Source organism: Aptenodytes patagonicus, chromosome 1 (genome assembly GCF_965638725.1).
Source record: "Aptenodytes patagonicus chromosome 1, bAptPat1.pri.cur, whole genome shotgun sequence".
Classification (NCBI taxonomy): Eukaryota; Metazoa; Chordata; class Aves; order Sphenisciformes; family Spheniscidae; genus Aptenodytes; species Aptenodytes patagonicus.
The window spans coordinates 153,353,706-153,373,788 of record NC_134949.1 but is presented as its reverse complement, the minus strand read 5'-3'; the positions used below and the strand labels follow the sequence as shown (position 1 = coordinate 153,373,788).

At 40.8% G+C, this 20,083-nt stretch overlaps 1 protein-coding gene across 2 annotated transcripts in view; it reads left to right on the top strand.

Annotated features, from left to right (window-relative positions):
- The window catches only part of MGAT4A (alpha-1,3-mannosyl-glycoprotein 4-beta-N-acetylglucosaminyltransferase A), an 89,738-nt gene that overhangs the window by 26,597 nt on the left and 43,058 nt on the right, over window positions 1-20,083 (top strand). For both annotated transcript variants that reach the window (XM_076359276.1, XM_076359285.1), the window contains exons 3-5: window positions 8,587-8,754; window positions 11,229-11,369; window positions 13,418-13,551. In XM_076359276.1, the coding sequence (XP_076215391.1) occupies window positions 8,587-8,754; window positions 11,229-11,369; window positions 13,418-13,551 (443 nt within the window). The remainder of the gene's footprint in view (window positions 1-8,586; window positions 8,755-11,228; window positions 11,370-13,417; window positions 13,552-20,083) is intronic.

Genomic DNA, 20,083 nt, shown 5'->3' with positions numbered 1-20,083 from the left:
GCAGAATTTTGCTGATTCAATAGATGTCTGTACTCCACTCAATTTAAAAATGCACCCAAAGTAGTTTCCTCGCATAGTTTTAATAATAGAATAGAATAGACTATTTCAGTTGGAAGGGACCTACAATGATCATCTAGTGCAACTGCCTGACCACTTCAGGGCTGACCAAAAGTTAAAGCATGTTATTAAGGGCATTGTCCCAATGCCCCTTAAACACTGACAGGCTTGGGGCATTAAAAAATTTCATTTTGCTAAAAAAGTAACATGAACAAAAAACTAAGAGCCATTGATTTTTAATGGCACTGAAGCTGAATAGCCATAGAATTGCTTTGGTTGTGTTTCCAGTGTATTTTTGCCATTTTGTTATTCAGTATGTGTTTCTTTTGGAGTTATGATACAGCAAATGTTCTGCCAGTGCAGGTAATTTACCTACAATTCAGACTTCTTTTGCTATTTTAGTTGAGCAGAGATAATCTGCAAAATGATTTTGTAAATTCAAACTACAACATATTTTCTTGTTCCTTTACTTTGCCCCTTTTTTATCCCAAGGGAAAGCTCTTTGCTCTTAAAAATCATGGGTTGAAGTACATAAACAGATGAGACTAGTAGTACAAAACCCAAAACTAAGAAACTAGATGTATGCTAAGATGTTCAGAAGCTCCATGCTGAGCTTAGGAAATTGGCACCTCGTCTAAAACTTTGCTTATGAGCTGTCTAAATTTGGAGCAAAAATCAAATGATGTAATCAAGACTGTCTGTGGCTAAGAGGAGAATGGACTGAGTTTGTAACTTAGGCTAATGGTATCTTTTTGGAATGACTTTTTTTAACAGTTGTTTAGTAGGACAACCATTAATAACCCAGAGAAGGAAGAGTAGGCTGAGAGCTGAGATTCCATCTCTGGTCAAAAACTTGCAAACCTTCACAGTTTTATTTGAATTTTTATTTTTCAAAATACTGCATCAACTTTCAAGTGAGCTTGTCTAAATTCTAGGTTCTGCATATTTAGGAGAACATCTCGCAACAAGGGGAAAAAAGTTGAGAAAACAAACTACTGAGTGAGTTGACATAGTGTTAACTTTCCAAGAAGTGCGCAGCATCAAGCCAGCTAAAATATTTAGCTTTTAGCTTCTGGAGTTTTGCTGAAACTACTAGAGTTTAAGAGAAAATAACGAAGAATTAATGCTTTCAGTTCTAAAGTAATTTCTTAACAAGATATTTTCATTTGAAGTATGAGGGCTAGTTATTTTTCTTTGATCTCTTTGGCTTCCAGAGCAAAGTATGGAAAAGCATCACTTTCTCATTTCAATGTAAAACAGTGTATTATTCTTAAATAAAAATATGACTGTATGCTGAAACTATTGGAGACCAAATGTGTTTGGTATTGGCTACAGCTGCTGTTAGAGAAATGTTTTATTTGTCAGAGAACAGATATGTTTGGGGTTCTTTCATCAGCTGTATAAGGCCAATAGCTTACTGTCTGAATTCCTTCCTCTGTTTTCTTAAATTACTCTAAGTTTCAGGATAAGAAGAAGAAAAATCATTTATAATATTGTAGAAACAGAAACTTTTTTTCATGATGGTGACCACTGATCTCTGATTGTTTCCTTTTAGGCTCACTATTTTTCTTTTTACTGTAACAGCAATAAAAAAAAATGGGTTTGATAATTTTTGACAAGAAATCAATTCAATTTCTTGAGGTTTTAGAGAAATCTTTGAACAATAAAACACTAAATAGTCAAATGTGTTTTGAAAATATTGGCTATACTGTTGACTTTTTTGTATATACAATGCTTACAAGTCAGCTTGTTACAGAATAGAATATCTCTGTTGAAAGGGACCTACAACTATTATCTAGTCCGACTGCCCGACCAATTCAGGGCTGACCAAGCTAAAGCATGTTATTAAGGGCATTGTCCCAATGCCTCTTAAACACTGACAGGCTCGGGGCATCGACCACCTCTCTAGGAAGCCTGTTCCAGTGTCTGACCACCCTCTCGGTAAAGAAATGCCTCCTCATGTCATCTAAACCTCCCCTGATGCAGCTTTGAACCATTCCCACGTGTCCTGTCACTGCGCACCAGGGGGAAGAGATCAGCACCTCCCTCTCCACTTCCCCTCCTCAGGAAGCTGTAGAGAGCAATGAGGTCGCCCCTCAGCCTCCTTTTCTCCAAAGTAGACAAGCCCAAAGTCCTTAGCCGCTCCTCACAGGACATGCCTTCCAGCCCTTTCACCAGCTTTGTTGCCCTCCTCTGGACACATTCAAGGACCTTTAACATCCTTCTTCAATGGTGGGGCCCAGAACTGCACACAGTACTCAAGGTGAGGCTGCACCAGCACTGAATACAGCGGGATAATCACTTCTCTTGACCGGCTGGTTATGCTGTGTTTGATGCACCCCAGGATGCGGTTTGCCCTCTTGGCTGTCGGGGCGCGCTGCTGACTCATACTGAGCTCGCTGTCGACCAGCGCCCCCAGATCTCTTTCTGCAGGGCTGCCTTCCAGCCACTCCTCTCCCAGTTTATACTTGTGCCTGGCGTTACTCCACCCAGGTGCAGAATCCAGCATTTGGACTAGTTAAATTTCATGTCATGGATGATTGCCCAATGCTCCAATCTATCTAGATCCCTCTGCAAAGCCTCGCATCCCTCGAGAGAGTCAACAGCATCTCCCAGTTTGGTATCGTCAGCAAACTTGCTAATGGTGCATTCAAATCCTGCATCCAGGTCGTTGATAAAGATATTGAACAGAACTGGCCCTAGAATTGAACCCTGAAGAACACTGCCGGTGACCGGTCACCAGCCAGATGTAGCCCCATTCACTACAACCCTTTGAGCCCTGCAGTTCAGCCAGTTCTTCACCCAGCGCACCGCGAACCTGCTCATCTCACAGTTGGACAACTTGTCCAGAAGGATGCTGTGAGGGACAGTATCAAAAGCTTTACTAAAATTGAAAAAAAAAAAAAAAAGCATCCACTGCCTTCCCTTAATCCACTAGGTGGGTGACCTTATCAGAGAAGGGTATCAGATCAGTTAAACAGGACTTTCCCTTTGTGAACTCATGTTGACTGTGCCTGATGATTGCATTGTTCTTTAAATGCCTTTCAATGGTATAATCTTCTCATAATTTTTCCAGGAACTGAGGTTAGACTAACAGGTCTGTAGTTTCCTGGGTGTTCCCTCACGCCCACTTTGTAAATTGGAATAACATTGGCTAGCTTCCAGTCAGCAGGGACCTTCCCAGACTCCCAAGACCTTTGGTTGATGATCAAGAGGGGTCCTGCTGTAACATCTGCTAGCTCCTTCAGTACTCTGGGATGAATCCCATCAGGCCCCATGGACTTGTGAACATTCAGCTTATACAGCTGGACCCTTACAATTTCAGTGTCCACAAATGGAAAGTCACTGTTCCCGCACTCATGGTCCTCTAACTCAGAGGACTGGGCAGCCAACATCTGTCAGTATTACTAAAGACTGAGGAAAAAAAAGCATTGAATGCCTCCACTTCATCTTCATCCCTATTAGTCAGGTGACCATAATCAACAAGTACCAGTCCAAGGTTTTCTTTAGACCTCCTTTTGCTATTAATGTACTTAACAAAGCCTTTCTTGTTGTCAGATACAGCACTGGCCAGTTTCAACTCTAATTGAACGTTGGCCTTTCATCATACGTACACATTTCAGAAAGACTGCCTTGAATTTCTGGAGAAGCTTCTACAGTCACTTGCAAATTTTGATTCTTTCCTCCTTGTGAGGAAAGAAGTGAAATTTAAAATATAAATGGAACCTTTGTGTAATATAGTAACATGTTCTCCTCAAAAAGTCTTAATGTTTTGATGAAAAGATTTAGCTTTCAAATGTTTTCATATTTTTGAGAGGAGGAAAAAAAAGCAAATACCGAACTTGAGCTAAGTCAAAGTTTAAATAAAAATAGATCCTTAAATTTAATCCTGTAGGCTCATTTACAAGTACTTAGGAGTCAAGAACTCTGAAAAATCAAATTAGAGTTAATCAAATTATAAACTCCTGATGCCTTAAAGGACACTTACTTTTCTAAAGTCTGGGACAGGTGGTGACCACTATTGGTGGTACTGTAAGAGCCTAAGAAGTATTTTCTCTTTTGCAAGTACCTTTCAGTATGAGATAAAAGTGGATGTTGCTGCTGTTGTGGTTTTTTTGTTTGTTTGTTTTTAAGTAATAAGTATCTGAGCAGTTGATCAATGCTTTGAACTACTGCAAGTATGCCAAAGATATAACTTAGAAATTTAAATTTAATTTGTTTTGTTTCAAAGTACAGGCAGTCATGTTATAAAACGAGTACCAAAAGGCCGAATTACCCATTAATCTCCAAATATATGAAAAGTGCTAGCTCTGTTAGTGTTAGAGAGGTAAATGTTTTAAGCTAGTTAGGTTTTTGCAAAGAATGATTTTTACTTCATTTTGTGTAAATAACTAGAAAAATACTCGTAGTGGACTTAACGTATGATTATATTTGTAATGTTGGCATTTTCTAGTTTTACTTGGCTGAATAATATTGTGACCTAACAAGAAAAATCAGTCATACATTTTTGAAGGATGGGTTTCAGGAGTTTACGTATCTTTTAGAGCAGCCTCCTTAACCCAGGTATGTCACATTGAAGCAACTGTGAGAAGTTGGCTACTTTGAACCAGTCAACCAGTATTTCTTAAAGGAATTCATGCTTTTGAGGTCTCAAGTACCAGAAGTGCAATACTGGTACTGTTCACTGGGAGCCTCAAAACTGAACTACTTTGTAATACTTCTACTGGGAACAATTTTCATAGAATCATAGAATACCAGGTTGGAAGGGACCTCAAGGATCATCTGGTCTGACCTTTCTTGGCAAAAGCACGGTCTAGACAACCGTGCTGGCTGTGACATCATGTGACAGGATGCTGGCCCAGCATCCTGTCCAGCCGAGTCTTAAAAGTGTCCAATGTTGGGGAATCCACCGCTTCCCTGGGGAGATTATTCCAATGGCTGATTGTTCTCATTGCGAAAAATTTTCTTCTTGTGTCCAATCGGAATCTCCCTGGGAGTAACTTGTACCCATTACCCCTCATCTTTTCCATGTGACTCCTTGTAAAAAGGGAGTCTCGGTCTTCTTTGTAGCCACCCTTTAAATACTGGAACATGGTGATAAGGTCTTCCCTAAGCCTTCTTTTCTCAAGGCTGAACAAACCCAGTTCTCTCAGCCTTTCCTCATATGGCAGGCTTCCCAGTCCTTTGATCGTCTTTGTAGCCCTTCTCTGGACCCTCTACAGCCTGTCCACATCTTTTTTGTACAGCGGGACCAAAACTGAACACAGTATTCCAGGTGTGGCCCAACAAGCGCTGAGTAGAGTGGGATAATGACTTCTTTATCTCTGCTTGTTGATGCAACCCAGCTTCCTGTTGGCTTTCTTTGCTGTAGCAGCACACTCTTCACTCATATTGAGCTTGTCGTCCACCAGGACCCCCAGGTCCCTTTCCGCAGAGCTGCTCCCCAGCTGGGTAGATCCCAGCCTGTGCTGCACTCCTGGCTTATGTTTTCCTAGGTGTAAGACCTTACATTTGTCTTTGTTGAACTTGATAAGGTTCTTGTTAGCCCACTCTTCCAGCCTATCCAGGTCTTCCTGCAGGGTGGCTCTCCCTTCCAGTGTCTGCTTCCCCACTCAGTTTGGTATCATCGGCAAACTTCATCAGGGTACACTTGATCCCATCATCCAGGTCACTTATGAAGATATTAAACAGTGTTGGGCCCCATATCGATCCCTGGGGGACCCCAATTGTGACAGGTTGCCAGTTTGAAAAGGAGCTATTTACCACCACCCTCTGGGTGTGGCCTGTCAGCCAGTTCCCCACCCACCGGACAGACCACTTGTCTAGACTGTAACGCATCAGTTTCTCTAGGAGGAGGCTGTGGGAAACCATGTCAAAAGCCTTGGAGAAATCCAGGTAGACAATGTCCACTGCTCACCCCGCATCAGCTGAGCAGGTTACTCTGTTGTAGAAGGTGATCATGTTTGTCAAGCACGATTTGGCCTTGGTGAATCCGTGCTGGCTTTTCCCAATCACGTGTTTCATTTGACTTGTGATAGCCCCCAGGAGGATTCGTTCCATAACTTTTCCAGGGACTGAAGTAAGACTGATGGGCCTATAATTTCCTGGATCCTCCTTTAAGCCCTCCTTGTAGATGGGAGTGATTCTATGATTCTGTGATTCTATTTTACAGTGCCACAGTTGGGGTCCTATGTTCTTTGCTCAAAAACTGCTATGATAAGTTATGAAAATAAAAGTTTACTTCTACATATATAATTTTAAATTTCTTTAAAAAGAAATTAACTAATTACCTTTTTTATTTTTGACATATTATATTAATTGCAAATTAAAGGTGTTATAACAGTCACCTCCTCTGAAAGTGTCATCTTCTCAGTAAGGGTTTTTTTGTTGGTAGTTCTTAATACGAAACTACAGTTTTCATTTCTTCATGTGATAAAACTGCCTACCTGAATTAGGGAGGTAGAAAAATCTTAATCTCTGTTTACAACTGAGTTTAGTAATAAGATATTTCAGATTTTGCATTATGGAGTTTGCTAGGTGGAGGTGGCAGGGGAACTACTGCGGTTCTCCACTGTTTGACATATTCCTAGGTAAATTGTTCTGTCTAAGACTCGACTGTTCCTTAGAGCACCAGAATCATTGGAGCACTGTGCCTGATGTGCTGATATCTTTTAGTAAGTGCAGGAAGAGAAATGGTCTCTGCCAAGAATTTGTCTAAGTCAAGAGAGAAAGACCTGAATTCATCCTACTTGAGGTGCTGGAGTCTGAACCACAGGTTCCATAGGGTTCTCACCATTTTCCCAGGAGAAATACAGACTGCCACAGATGAGTTTAGCCTTTTCAAAGTAGGAAGAACAGAAGTACCAAAGTTTGTCTGCTATCTTGTACCATGAAGAAAGACAAGAAGGGAGAGCTGATGCTACAGGCTGCTTCTGAGGCTATCCACTGCTATGGAAGCCCCCAGTAAAACCTTGCATGTTCTTTGGTTGCTCACCTGTTCTTCCCTGTTTAGACAGAAATTAACAGCTATCTGTATAACCTGCCATCATCCGTTCATTTTGGGGAGGGGATATCATTCGCATACTTGTGTGGCCTCTACACTAATACAATTCTATATTCATTTAGCTGTTAAAATGTTTTGTAACCTTACAGTAACTAGTAGACATGGTTCCAGGCAATCTTTGATTTCTTTGGGTTATCATTGGCAAGTAAGAATGTCCTTCATGCCAGAAACTCCAGAAAATTTTCCTGGCCTTCTCAATACTGCTGACTAAAGCACCAAGTCCTGTTTCAAATAGCCATCTGCATTCAGTTGTCAGTGTGTAGTGTGCCTAGCACTGTATTGTGGGCCAGCATCTGTGTTCTGGGTGTGTTGGCACAAAAGCAGTAACCATTTGGTTTTAATGAAAAAAGGAAAATAAGGCTGGCAAGGGAAATGTTTTTAAGAGGTAGTGAACTATGTTTTTATTTTTCTGTCTTCAAAACAGAGGGCAATTTAGCTAATTATGTTTTCTAAATGTAGTCAGAACAGTACATCCCAACTACAAAAAAGAAAATAAATGTTAATAATGCTGCATTTCCTCCAATGTCTTTCAATTTACAAGGGAAAGTTGACTGTAATTCCTTTTTTACTCCATGTGTTACTGTAGTGTAGCAACAGGAAGAGATTCAAATTGCTTGCAAAACTTCTACTTTCCTACCATTGCAATACTAAAAGGCTAGGAATGGATAGGTAAATAGCAAAAAAGATATGTCTACGGATGACAGCTGTGTGGTTGGAATATTGATTATAATGTATAAAATCACTCAAGATACTCCAGTCCATATCTGTAGATTGGCTGAAGAAGAGTGATGGTGGTGAGCACGAGGTTCGAGGAAATATGCACAAACCAGAGATATTTACTTTGTTGGGTGGCAAGGGCATAGGCAACATATCAGCAAACGAGTTTTGGTGTTTCCCTCACTCTTTTGGTCTCCTTTCAAAGAATACATATATGTATCTACATTAGCAGGATTTTGATAAAAATTTTGTTTTTGCAGGCACTGACAATATCGTTAAGTTAAAACTTGTGTTTGAAATTGGTATGTCTGAAATATTGTCAAATTCCACTCATTCTTACAAAGTGTTCAGAGGGGGCTTTCAAAAGGCGTAACGTGCTTTTGTAAGGCACCACTCCTATTCTGCTTCTTAAAAGAAAGGGGTTGTGGGCATCTGTTCCAAGAAAAGATTCAGAATTGCCTTGTGGTGCTGAGTAATGGGAACTCAAAGGTTGCCCCTGTCTGTGGCTACAGTGAGGGACATACCCCCTTCAGTGCCTGCTTTGCACCCCTGGCTGGTGCAGCTCACTCTTCCCTCTGTATGCTGTGTAAATGCGAAGGTGCCTAACTCGGGTGGGATAGTGCTGGGCTGTGCCCTCTTCTTGGTGGAATTTCAGGTGCTGCATAGCTGAGCAGTCCCTGACCCTTGTTGGATCTGTCTGTAGGTGTTTGTTTCCAAAAATAACCAGGATCATCTTTTTTTCTCTCTAGAAAAATTGATTGCATATCAACGGGAATTTCATGCTTTGAAGGAACGTCTTCGTATAGCTGAGCATCGCACTCTGCAGCGCTCTTCTGAGCTGAACGCTATCTTGGAGCAGTTCAGGCGTGCAGTAGCAGAAACAAATGGGAGTAAGAATGCAATGAATAATTTTTCAGGTACATACTGTGATGGAGCTATTTTTTATAACTCTACACTACTAATATCTCTTCTTATTAATATAGAATAAAAAATTAATACCAAGAAAGCCGAATGAAACTGTTCAGCAGTGCAGATTTCCTATTTCTATTCTTAATGATCCACCCACTCTTCATTCTTATGACTTTAGGGACTGAATACTTACTCCATGCCTAGCTCCAAAAGTTTGGAACTTCTGGTTACTTATTTAACATACTGACTATATTTTGACAATAATTTACATCACTTTTTAAATAGAGCTCGAGGGGAAAGGTCAGCAAACAGTGTTTAAGAAATAGATGAACTTGAAGCAATTAAAATATGTTTAAAAGTCAGCTGGAAGATGTAAAAACATACAGGCTATCTAAGGTATTGGTTATGATTTGTAAAATGTACAGATAATGTCCTTTTTAATAACTAGTCATTAATTGTTGAACTGGTAAAGTCTTCCATAAGTTTTTACCCATTTTGGAGGCTGATGCTCAAGTTTACTGAGAGCTGTGTTTGGCAATATTAGAGAATGCCTTCGCACTACTCACCAGTTTTCAAGTTAACTTTTAAAATCACACTATTACTGCTTTAGTCACTCTGACTATTCTAGATGGAAAATGAATAACAAATAAATATAAACTTTCTGGTGAGTATTGGCCTAATGAGGAATATAAACCCAAAGATTTTTGCAAATCAAAAAACTGGATCAAGCTTTTTGAATCTCTTACCTACTTGCATTTGTGCTATGAGTTACTATCTTCTATAGAATTTCTTTGGGGGGGGAGGGTTATAATTATAGGCCCTCAGTGCTGATATTAAGGATGAATTGCTCTGTCTGACACTAATGGCCTATCCAACCTGATCTCCATAGTTCCCTGGATCTCCAGGAATGGTATAGATAAAGGTTACATTTAACATAGTCTGTGACTCTGGTCTTCCTCTTCTGTGTGTATGTTTTTGCTGTTAAAGCGAACAAAAATAGAGGAAGTCATGTAAGTTTGATACTGGATTTATGATTAAGTTATTACCACAGTTATTTCTAAAAATGAGTTAGCTTGCTTATAGACAATGTAGTCATAGGGAGTTATTCTCTTCTGATGCAGCTGAAGTTACCGATTCACTTTTTAAACTTTCTACCATGTCTGGATCCCAACTGGGACATCCTCTTTTTTCCATGGGGAGCCATGATGGGAAGTCAGCTGAAGTCTGAATTCCTGAGCTTTTGTGCTCAGAACTTAGTATTCGATAGATTTTATTAAGTTTAATCTACTTAAGTATACATAATACTATGAAGTATTTGCTATCTTTGAAGCTGAAAAAATTCCAGATTGTTTTATGTAAAACATTATTCATTCATACAAAGAGTTGTCATATTTTGAGAGAATTTTTAGTCCAGCTTTTGCAGTTGAAGCTAAAGGAAATGTTAGCAGGAAAAGTAAAATGTACCTGTATTGGAATCTATCAAAATTAGTGTCTCGACTTATGGCATCTATTACAAAGCATTTTTTCAAGATTATAAGTGGTGAGGAATTTAGTTTCACCCAAAAATAAATATTTAAAAAAAACCAAAACAAAACTCACAACAAAACTGTTCCAGCTTTGTGGAAACTACACTCAGAATCTGAGAGGAATGACATTTATGGCATTACTTCTCTCACTTCTGCACAATTCAATTTTTTCTCGGAAACCATGAGTACAGTTTTTTACTTAACTTGATATTGTAAAGCCCATAAGTTTTCAAAGGTCCATATGCTATCATGTTTGTCATTTGAAATAAGAGTTGTTTTCACACTTGATGTAAGAAAATCAACACGCACAGCAGGGGAATTTAAAAACTGTTATTTGCAACTTTGAGGGCCACCTGGACATCCTGAGAGACAGTTATTCTAGAAGGAGCAAGAATTATTTTAAGTACTCTAATGGACTAAATTAAATTCATGTTAGCATTCATTTTATTGCAGAAATACTAAAAATCTTAATTGTGTATTTTATGCTATGTTTGTTTTGTATCTGTATCTGCAGTGTATTCCAGTATGTATTTGTAGCTTTGAAAAGTTATTTGCAGTGGCATCACTACATGGTGATGAGCTCTGTAAGCGTAAGTAAAAAATAATCTAGGTAAATAAGCCTCCCATTTTGATTCATTGGGGAAAAAAACCAAACCAACCTAAATAAATGGAGCGTTTTTTACTTCTGTGACTACACACCAAGTCTTGTGTGATCAGGTAAGTATTAACTATATCTGTAGCAAGGTTACTGAGTGGAAAATAATCTTGGCCATAGTTTATTTAAAAATTAAAATGAGAAAAGACTTCCTTTGTACACAAGATATAATGCCTCAGTAAAATGCATCATTTGTTCTGTTTTTCAGTTAGGACCAAGCTTGGAATTTTGTATTATTTACCACTGCATAAAACTTCATCTTGTTTGTTTTCTGCATTACTGATTTCATGCATGTTTGCAGATGAGACGCTGAAATTGTTAAAAGAGCTAACAAGTAGAAAATCTCTTCAAGTGCCAAATATCTATTACCATTTGCCTCATTTGTTGAAAAATGAAGGAAGCCTTCAACCTTCTGTGCAGGTTGGCCTTGGAAGGACAGGAGGTATGCTGATATGATGTTTATTTTATGTTTTATATCTGGAGGACTTTCTAGTTTTAGTAATATAATCTACTGCATTACTTGGTAGATCAAGGACATCTCATTTAACTTGTGTGATATTGATATCTCTTGGAATTTGCACTGAATCCAAGATGAAAGGAGTTTGGTTTCAGCTTTGCTCTTTTCTGCATAATCTCAATCACACCCCATCCCATGTTAAGGTACACATTAAGAAGCATTTAGTTTGGATGAATTTTTTGTAACTAAGTAAAAGGGAACAAAGTTCAAGATTCTGAACAACAGATTCTGAACTGCTAATGGACATATCCCTTTGGCTTTTCAGATTTGTTGGGCAATCATGCATGGATATAATTATTTTAGATTTGATGTTTCTGGTTTTTTGAACAATATATTTCAGTGTATAACTTAGAGTTGGGAGAACTAGGATAATCAGATATAATTGCATCAATAAAATGTGGACATTCATTGGAGGGGGGAAAAAAAATCAGTGTTGTGCTGCAGTACTGTTGATCCCTTTTTTTTCCCTAATCCTCACAAATTCTGAGCTTTGGTCATTAGGATAGCTCCATGGAATCCCACTCTTGGAGCTCTAGAAAATAAATAGCATGAAGCCCAACCAAACTGATATACCTCAAAGCGCGCGCGCGCATGTGTGTGTGTCTAAGCTTGAAGGCCTCACCAATGAGTCCTTATTTCTCTGTGTGCCATCTACTTGAATGGCTCATGTTACTGTCCACTAGGCCTTTCTTTTTTAATTTTCTCCCCCTCCTTGCTTTTGAAAGAAGCATTAGTGACTCCTGGACTGTATTTTTTTCAGTACTTCACTAAATTTGATAGCTCCTTCTTTTAACAGAAGGCATGCTTGTCTGACAAATACGCGGGCTCAAGCCATAGGGTTATTTTTTTGACTATAAACACCGTTTATTTCAATGTTGTTATTCAGGAAGGAAAAGGCTCATATTTTATTGTTTCAAGTGAAGCCTGTATTATATCCCACTGGGAATATATGACAGATGTTTGAAATTACAAAATAGAAATTGGAATCAGGTTTATTTAATTAAAAAGAGGGAGGAAATTCTGAGTTAAAATTATTTTCCTATCTTCCCCTTTCCTGGTCACTGTGCTTTTTGAATGTTTGTTTTAAAAATTCAGAGCTTATTAATGTGTAGTTGCTAGGCAAAGCAGGCTCTATAAGGAAGGATAAACAACATTTTTTAATAGTGGTTTGATTTTATATATTTATGATGTGGTAAATCATTTCACACAGATGGCTTGGCATGCTGGTGCTGACTTCACCAAGTCTGCTTTATCCTTTTACTGTGTTCCTGCTGCTGTCTGCTGTGTTCGTAGTAGGTAGCCAGCCCTGGGTACAGGGTGGGGTGCAGAAGAAAGACTATGGGAAAGTTAAGGAACACGGGAGTCAGATGGCCAGCTGAAATTCGATAATGATAATAGCGTTGTAGCTGGGGCCAGATTGCTTTGCATTTGAGGTGCTTTTAACAGGGATAAGAGATTTCAGTGACAAATTTCTGGGCAATCCTGATGACCTGGACTTGTTTTTCTAGAAGAACCCAAATCAAGTGCAAGGAAAGTAATAGAGGTTTTTTGAGCAGTGTCATTTTTAAAAGACGACTTCTGAGAAGTTAACTACTTGAGTTGTGAAGAATGGTTATGCCAATTTGAAAATAAAACTAAGTTAGGGAGTTTAATCACTCTGTAAGTCTTGGTGCAAGTCTTGGTGCAGCTTATCTGATTAATACCATGGTTGTTGATTATTACCTATGCAATAGTCTGGCATGTCTAGGATTACTGTTTTTTTTTGTTTGCTGTGTTTGCTCTGAGTGTTGGTGATGGTTATGTTAATCATGCTTCTGATGATGGGTGGTATATTTTTAAACTATTTTTAATTACTGTTATCTCCATCTTTTAAGCCTTTGCATTTCTTAATGCTTTATTACGAGATAAGATTTTTGTTTTCTGTCTTGTGTATGAAATCACTGAAAGTACATTTCTGGTTTGTTTGATTTCAGTTTCCATTGTAATGGGAATACCTACAGTGAAAAGAAAAGTCAAGTCTTACCTTACAGAAACTCTCCACTCCCTTATTGATAAGCTGTCCCCTGAAGAAAAACTGGATTGTGTTATGGTTGTCTTTATAGGAGAGGTAATCACTTAAATATTTTTATACAGTTTCTAACCTGCCTTTAATTACAAGTACCACTCCTTTAAGGAATTTATGAGGATCTACTTTTTCTTCAAGAGGTAGACAGATGACCGTCTTCTCCTTCCATGAAAAGGAGACAGTGTCAGTCTTGTGTTTCTGAGAGAAACGATCCTGAAGAGCCCAGCTTTTTCTATTTATCAAGGGAATAGTGGACACGAGTTTAGTGGACTGGTTATTTTGCAAATCTTCTGATGCTTATACCTAGTGACAGAGATGTGCTAATTACCTTGTTCCTTCAACATCAAAATAACAGCTAAGGTACTCTGGTGCTGTAGGGAGGATTCTTCCCATTCTCTTCATGCTACTGCTTAGTCCTTCCTCAAATGAGTGCTGCAGTTTGAGATGTTAGGCACAGATTGTTACTGATTTTATTTTCTGGACACTGTGAATATTGTGAGTCCAGACCTTTTTCATGTATTAATTCAAACAGTGTTCAGTTGGACAGTTTGGTCAGTTCGGCTCTGATTTAGTGGAAATCAAATTTAGGAAAATAATAGAATGCTTTCAGAAATAATTCTCTTGGCTGCTGGGAATTGCATGTACTTATTTTGGTCTGTATATTTTTCTCAGAAGTCTGACTTGGAGAGTGGGAAATTTATATATATGTTTGACCTTCATCCATCTAACCATATAGTGCCTACTGAAACAGTGTTTTATGAGTCCCACAGATGGAAATTTGAATCCTCTGGTTATAACTGTGAAAACAGTTTTAATCCTGTGAGCCAGTGTCCATTCAGGGATGAATCAGTGGAAAATCAGATAGGCATTTTAATACTTCTAATATCAGCACATTTTAAAGCTTTCCTTGAAAAGTTTGTAAACTTTTTATCTGTACCTGAGAACTGATTCTTATGGTTTTCTAATATAAATTGCTCTGTTTTCTTTTTCTTGACAGTCAGTCAAAAACTATCTGTCAGGACTGCTTTTCTGCAGAAAATGCTCTTAAAACATCCGTTGGTTGAGAATATCAAGAGAACAGAATTCATTCTGAATTACTGGAATGCTGGGTTTTTCTTCACTGTATTAGCTGGAGTAATTTTATTGCCTTTTAGCGTGGCTTCTTTTCACGGTTTAAAACTGGAGTTTCGTTTTGTTTTGCTTAAGGAGGTCTGAGCTATGAAGACCGTGTGTTATCATTGGATTCTCATCTTCCTGCAAAACTTAGGAGTGAAGAGAATCCACACTCTGTCCCCAGCTGCACAAGTTTCTCTTGTTGCCTTACACAAGCCATATTGCTATACCCGAGTTTTCCATAGCTAAATAACTTTCTTCCTTTGAGGTGATGTGAAATTCTCTTTCATCTTGGGAATGATTCTACAAAAGTGACCCTGAAGGAACTGAACATTTTAACATGGGAGCTATTGCTTCTGTGCCCAAGGAGAATTGTGTGGTTTGCTCTGGAGAGGGATACTGTTACCCTCTGTATCTTATCTCTGCATCTACCTCTTTGAGAGCAGCACTAGGTGCTTACTCATGTATCTGCTATGGGCACTGCAAGCCATGAACGTCTGGGAAAATTTGAAGAACCTAAGTTTAAATTCTTGTCCTGTTATAACCATTCCTTATATTTGCTTATATTTCTTTTTCTTTACTCCATCCAATTTTATGTCTTCCCTGCTTTACTATTTCTTTGACCATGTTTTATATTTTCTTAAGTTCAGTATCTTGCAGTTTGTTTTGTAATTGCTACAGGGAACTCTTTCTGTGAATAATATGGTACAGTAAATACTTCATCCTGAACTATGCTGTGTTTTTTCTGAGTTATGCTGTATATTTCAGCTTCCTTCTGCAAGATGAAAAGTGTAGGTTTATTATGTGTTTTCTCTGGCTATTTGAAGGAAGGCCTACTCCCCCGGTGGGCTTCTGTTTCTCCTTAAACAAAAGGAAGGGCTTTAGCTTTTAAAATAGCTTTGTCTATGGCCTAAAATGTGTTAGACTATTGCTATCATTAACATGTGTGTATTAATGAAGGCTTATTTTAAAATACATTAGAACTTTGACCAACTATGCTTGTATTAAAAAGATGGCAAAAGTTTCTGAAAAAAGGTATGGCCTCTGCTCAACATCTGTGCAGTTTAAGTACAGCAAGAAATGGTCATAGTGTGAGGTTAGGTAATTTTGCTAATAAGCTTAAAATTACTATCTGTGCTTTGTCTATAGCTTGTACCAACAAAAAAAAAGTGCAAGACTTTACAAAAATGTTTCTACGAGAGAATTATATGAAAATATGGTATTTCAAAAGGATTTTAGTATTTTCTTGCTGACTTTATTTGAGAAATCAAATTGACAGTGTTTAAGAAGCATTGCTGGGAGCCATAGTCATGGACTGTAACCTCTTTGTGCTAAGCACCCTAAATAAACTCCTTTAATGCTGCTATTTTTTTTAGCAGTTCAGTCTCACTCCTTTCTTGTAAATTTGACTTTTTTGCTAGAAAACAAGTTGAAAATTAGAGCTAATGGCCTTCTGCAAACAGCATGAATATGTGTAAACAAATGAGCTAGTAAATATAGATGCATTATGGTTGCTAAATAGAGATCTGCATGTTCATTTACTGTATGGATATTTCTCAGTAATGTAATTATACACAGCAAATTTCCATACTGGAAGTTCAAGGAATTCTAAAATATCTCAGCTGATGTGATATCTAATCACCAATTTAAATAATTACTAGAATTGCTTGACAGTAAACTGTGCAATTGTCCCAGTAACTGACATATGTCTGTGTTCTCCAATTTGTTAAAATAACTTTATTGCAGAATAATTTGCAGGTATTCATTAGGATGACTAATAAATAGGCATGATTCATTATACCTCTGTACTTAAAAATCCTTTTATTCCCCTTCACTATGTAGCTAGTTCATAGGCTTATCAGATGACTTGAAACAAGCAATTCAAATCTCATAAACCGGCTCTGTATGAGAACTTGCTTTCAGAACAAACTATAGGCTCTAGGTTGAAGAAAATATGAACTCCAGATTAAAATGGTTGTCTAGTATTTTTATTTAATATCGTTTGTAATTAACATGGGAAACGTTTCTCAAGTGCTTTACATCATCATAGTGGAACAACAAACATATATATGTGTGTGTGTATATATATACAAACACACACACTACCGAATATGAGAGAAATTAAAATACTTTTCTGGTATCTAAACAAATTTGCTTTTTTTCCTGTGGGGAGATCTCATTTACCATGAAGAAAATGCATCTCAGACTTGTTCTAAATATATCACAAATTATTGTCAGTCCGCTTCATTAATCAGTGACTGCACTTAGCACAGTCTTTTGTACAAACAGTAATCAGTGTATGTTGGAAAGACTATAAGCCCTTGATTTGACCAAAGATATCAGAAAGACAAATCATTTCAGTAAGAATCAGAAGACACTACAGGTATGCAAAAGCATTTTGCTAATTCTGTACGCTACTGATTGCATCTGGCTAGGCAATAATTGACCAGCCATTTGTTCTTGGAGCACTAGTCCGTATGTTACACTTTCTTGCATATTGCTTGTTCAAATCTTACTCTCTTGTTCCATGTATATTGCATGGTATGTGTATGCATGTGTACACGTGGAAGCACCGAGGGCGAAGGGCTCCGGAGCAGAGGATCGCGCCGGTGGAGCCTTCCTAAGGCAGCAAAACCGCGGCAAAACCCGCGAAGGCAAAAGCGCAGGGAGTGAGAGTGTGCCCCAGCCCCGCCCCCCCTCCCCCCCCTCCCCCCGAGCCGGAGGAGGAAGCTCCTGACGAGCGGCAGCTCTGACTCAGCGTGGGCGGGGACAGGAGGGGCGGCGGCCGAACCCCTTCGCGTACAAGAGCAGCCCCCAGGGAGTGCGAGCGGCGCGGAGCGCGGCGAACAGGACGCGGTCTGTCAGCTAGGGCGTGGCGCGGCAGTTGGCGCAGGCAGGGCGTGCAGGGCAGGCGGGCAGGGCGCAGTCCCCCTACTGGCTCTAGAGGCCAACTCAACTAGTAGTCGTCGCCCTCCCAGAAGAGGACCCAGCTATGGTTTCCACTCGGCCGAAAGCCATCGCCAGAAGGAATGTGGCGACCCAGACGGAGCCCTCACGCAAGCATACAGCTCTCCAGGTCTCTGGCTGCAGGCAGTGCCTGAGCCTGTCACTTGTACTGGAGGGCAGCAGAGACAGCACCTGTGTGCGGTGTGACCAGGTGGATGATCTGCTCGGCCTGGTGGCAGAGCTGAAAGTGGAAGTGGAAAGGTTAAGGAGTATCCGGCAGTGTGAGAGGGAGATAGATTGCTGGAGCCACACCCTACCATCCCTGAGGCAAAGGCAGCAGATGGAGGCTCCACAAGAAGCGGAGGATCCCCTGCCCTCTTGCCACCAGGCAGAAGGAGGGAACCTAAGTGGTGGGGGGGAATGGAAACAGGTCCCTGCTTGGGGTGCCAGGCGAACCCCTGCCCAGCCTCCCTCACCTTCCCAGTTGTCCTTACACAACAGATGTGGGGCCCTGGAACTTGAGGGCCAGGCAAACGAGGATGTAGACGAAGGTCCATCCAGGAGGTTGCCTAGGGTGAGGCAGTCAGCCCCACGCATTATGACTGCCTCTGCTAAGAAAAAAAGGAGGGTATTTGTTGTAGGCGATTCCCTTCTGAGGGGAACAGAGGGCCCAATATGCCAACCGGACCCATCCCACAGGGAAGTCTGCTGCCTCCCTGGGGCCCGGGTCAGAGACATTACTAGGAAACTCCCTGGTCTGATACGGCCTTCCGACTACTACCCGCTGCTGGTTATACAGGCTGGCAGTGATGAGGTTCCAGAGAGAAGTCCTGCAGTGATCAAAAGGGACTTCAGGGCACTGGGGCGACTGGTTGAAGGATCGGGAGCACAGGTAGTGTTTTCCTCAATCCCTACGGTGGCAGGGAAGGATACCGAAAGGAGCAGGAAAACACACCTGATCAACATGTGGCTCAGGGGCTGGTGCCATCGGAGGAATTTTGGCTTTTTTGATCATGGGGAGGTTTACACAGCACCAGGCCTGCTGGCAACAGATGGAGTCCAGCTATCTCACAGGGGGAAAAGGATCATTGCTCATGAATTGGTGGGGCTCATTGAGAGGGCTTTAAACTGGGTTTGAAGGGGGAAGGAGATAAAACCAGGCTCACTAGAGATGAGCCTAGGGGTGGCATGCCGATGCTGGGGGCGAAATCGATAGCCCAGCTTAAGTGCATCTACACCAATGCATGCAGCATGGGCGGCAAACAGGAGGAGCTGGAAGCCATTGTGCAGCAGGAGAGATATGACTTAGTCGCCCTCACAGAAACATGGTGGGGTGACTCTCATGACTGGAGTGCTGCAATGGATGGCTATAGACTCTTCAGAAGGGACAGGCGAGGAAGGAGGGGCGGTGGGGTGGCCCTGTACGTTAGGGAGTGTTTTGATTGTCTAGAGCTCAACAATTGTGATGATGATACAGTTGAGTGTTTCTGGGTAAGGATGAGGGGGAAGGCCAACAAGGCGGATATCCTGCTGGGAGTCTGTTATAGACCACCCAACCAGGATGAAGAGGCGGATGAAGCATTCTACAGGCAGCTGGCAGAAGTCTCACAATTGCTAGCCCTTGTTCTCGTGGGGGACTTCAACTTCCCGGACATCTGCTGGAAATACAACATGGCAGAGAGGAAGCAGCCTAGGAGGTTCCTGGAGTGTGTGGAAGACAACTTCCTGACACAGCTGGTAAGGGAGCCTACCAGGGGAGGTGCCTCGCTCGACCTGCTGTTTACAAACAGAGAAGGACTGGTGGGAGATGTGGTGGTCGGAGGCCGTCTTGGGCTTAGTGACCATGAAATGATAGAATTCTCAATTCTCAGTGAAGTAAGGAGGGCGGCCAGCAAAACCGCAACCATGGACTTCCGGAGGGCGGACTTTGGCCTGTTCAGGATGCTGGTTGAGAGAGTCCCTTGGGAGACAGTCCTGAAGGGCAAAGGGGTCCAGGAAGGCTGGATGATCTTCAAGAAGGAAGTCTTAAAGGCGCAGGAGCAGGCTGTCCCTGTATGCCATAAGAAGAACGGGCGGGGAAGACGACCGGCCTGGCTGAACGGGGAGCTCTTGCTGGGACTCAGGAAAAAAAGGAGAGTTTACCACTTGTGGAAGAAGGGGCAGGCGACTCAAGAAGAGTACAGGGATCTCGTTAGGTCGTGCAGAGAGGAAATGAGAAAGGCAAAAGCCCAGCTAGAACGCAATCTGGCCGCTGTCGTTAAAGACAACAAAAAAAGTTTTTACAAATATATTAATGACAAGAAGAGAGCCAAGGAGAATCTCCATCCTTTATTGGATGCGGGGGGGACCATTGTCACCGAGGATGAGGAGAAGGCTGAGGTACTCAATGCCTTCTTTGCCTCAGTCTTTAACAGGCAGACCAGTTATCCTCAGGGTACTTGGCCCCCTGAGCTGGAAGACAGGGATGGTGAGCAGGATGAACCCCCCATAATCCAAGAGGAAGCAGTCAACGACC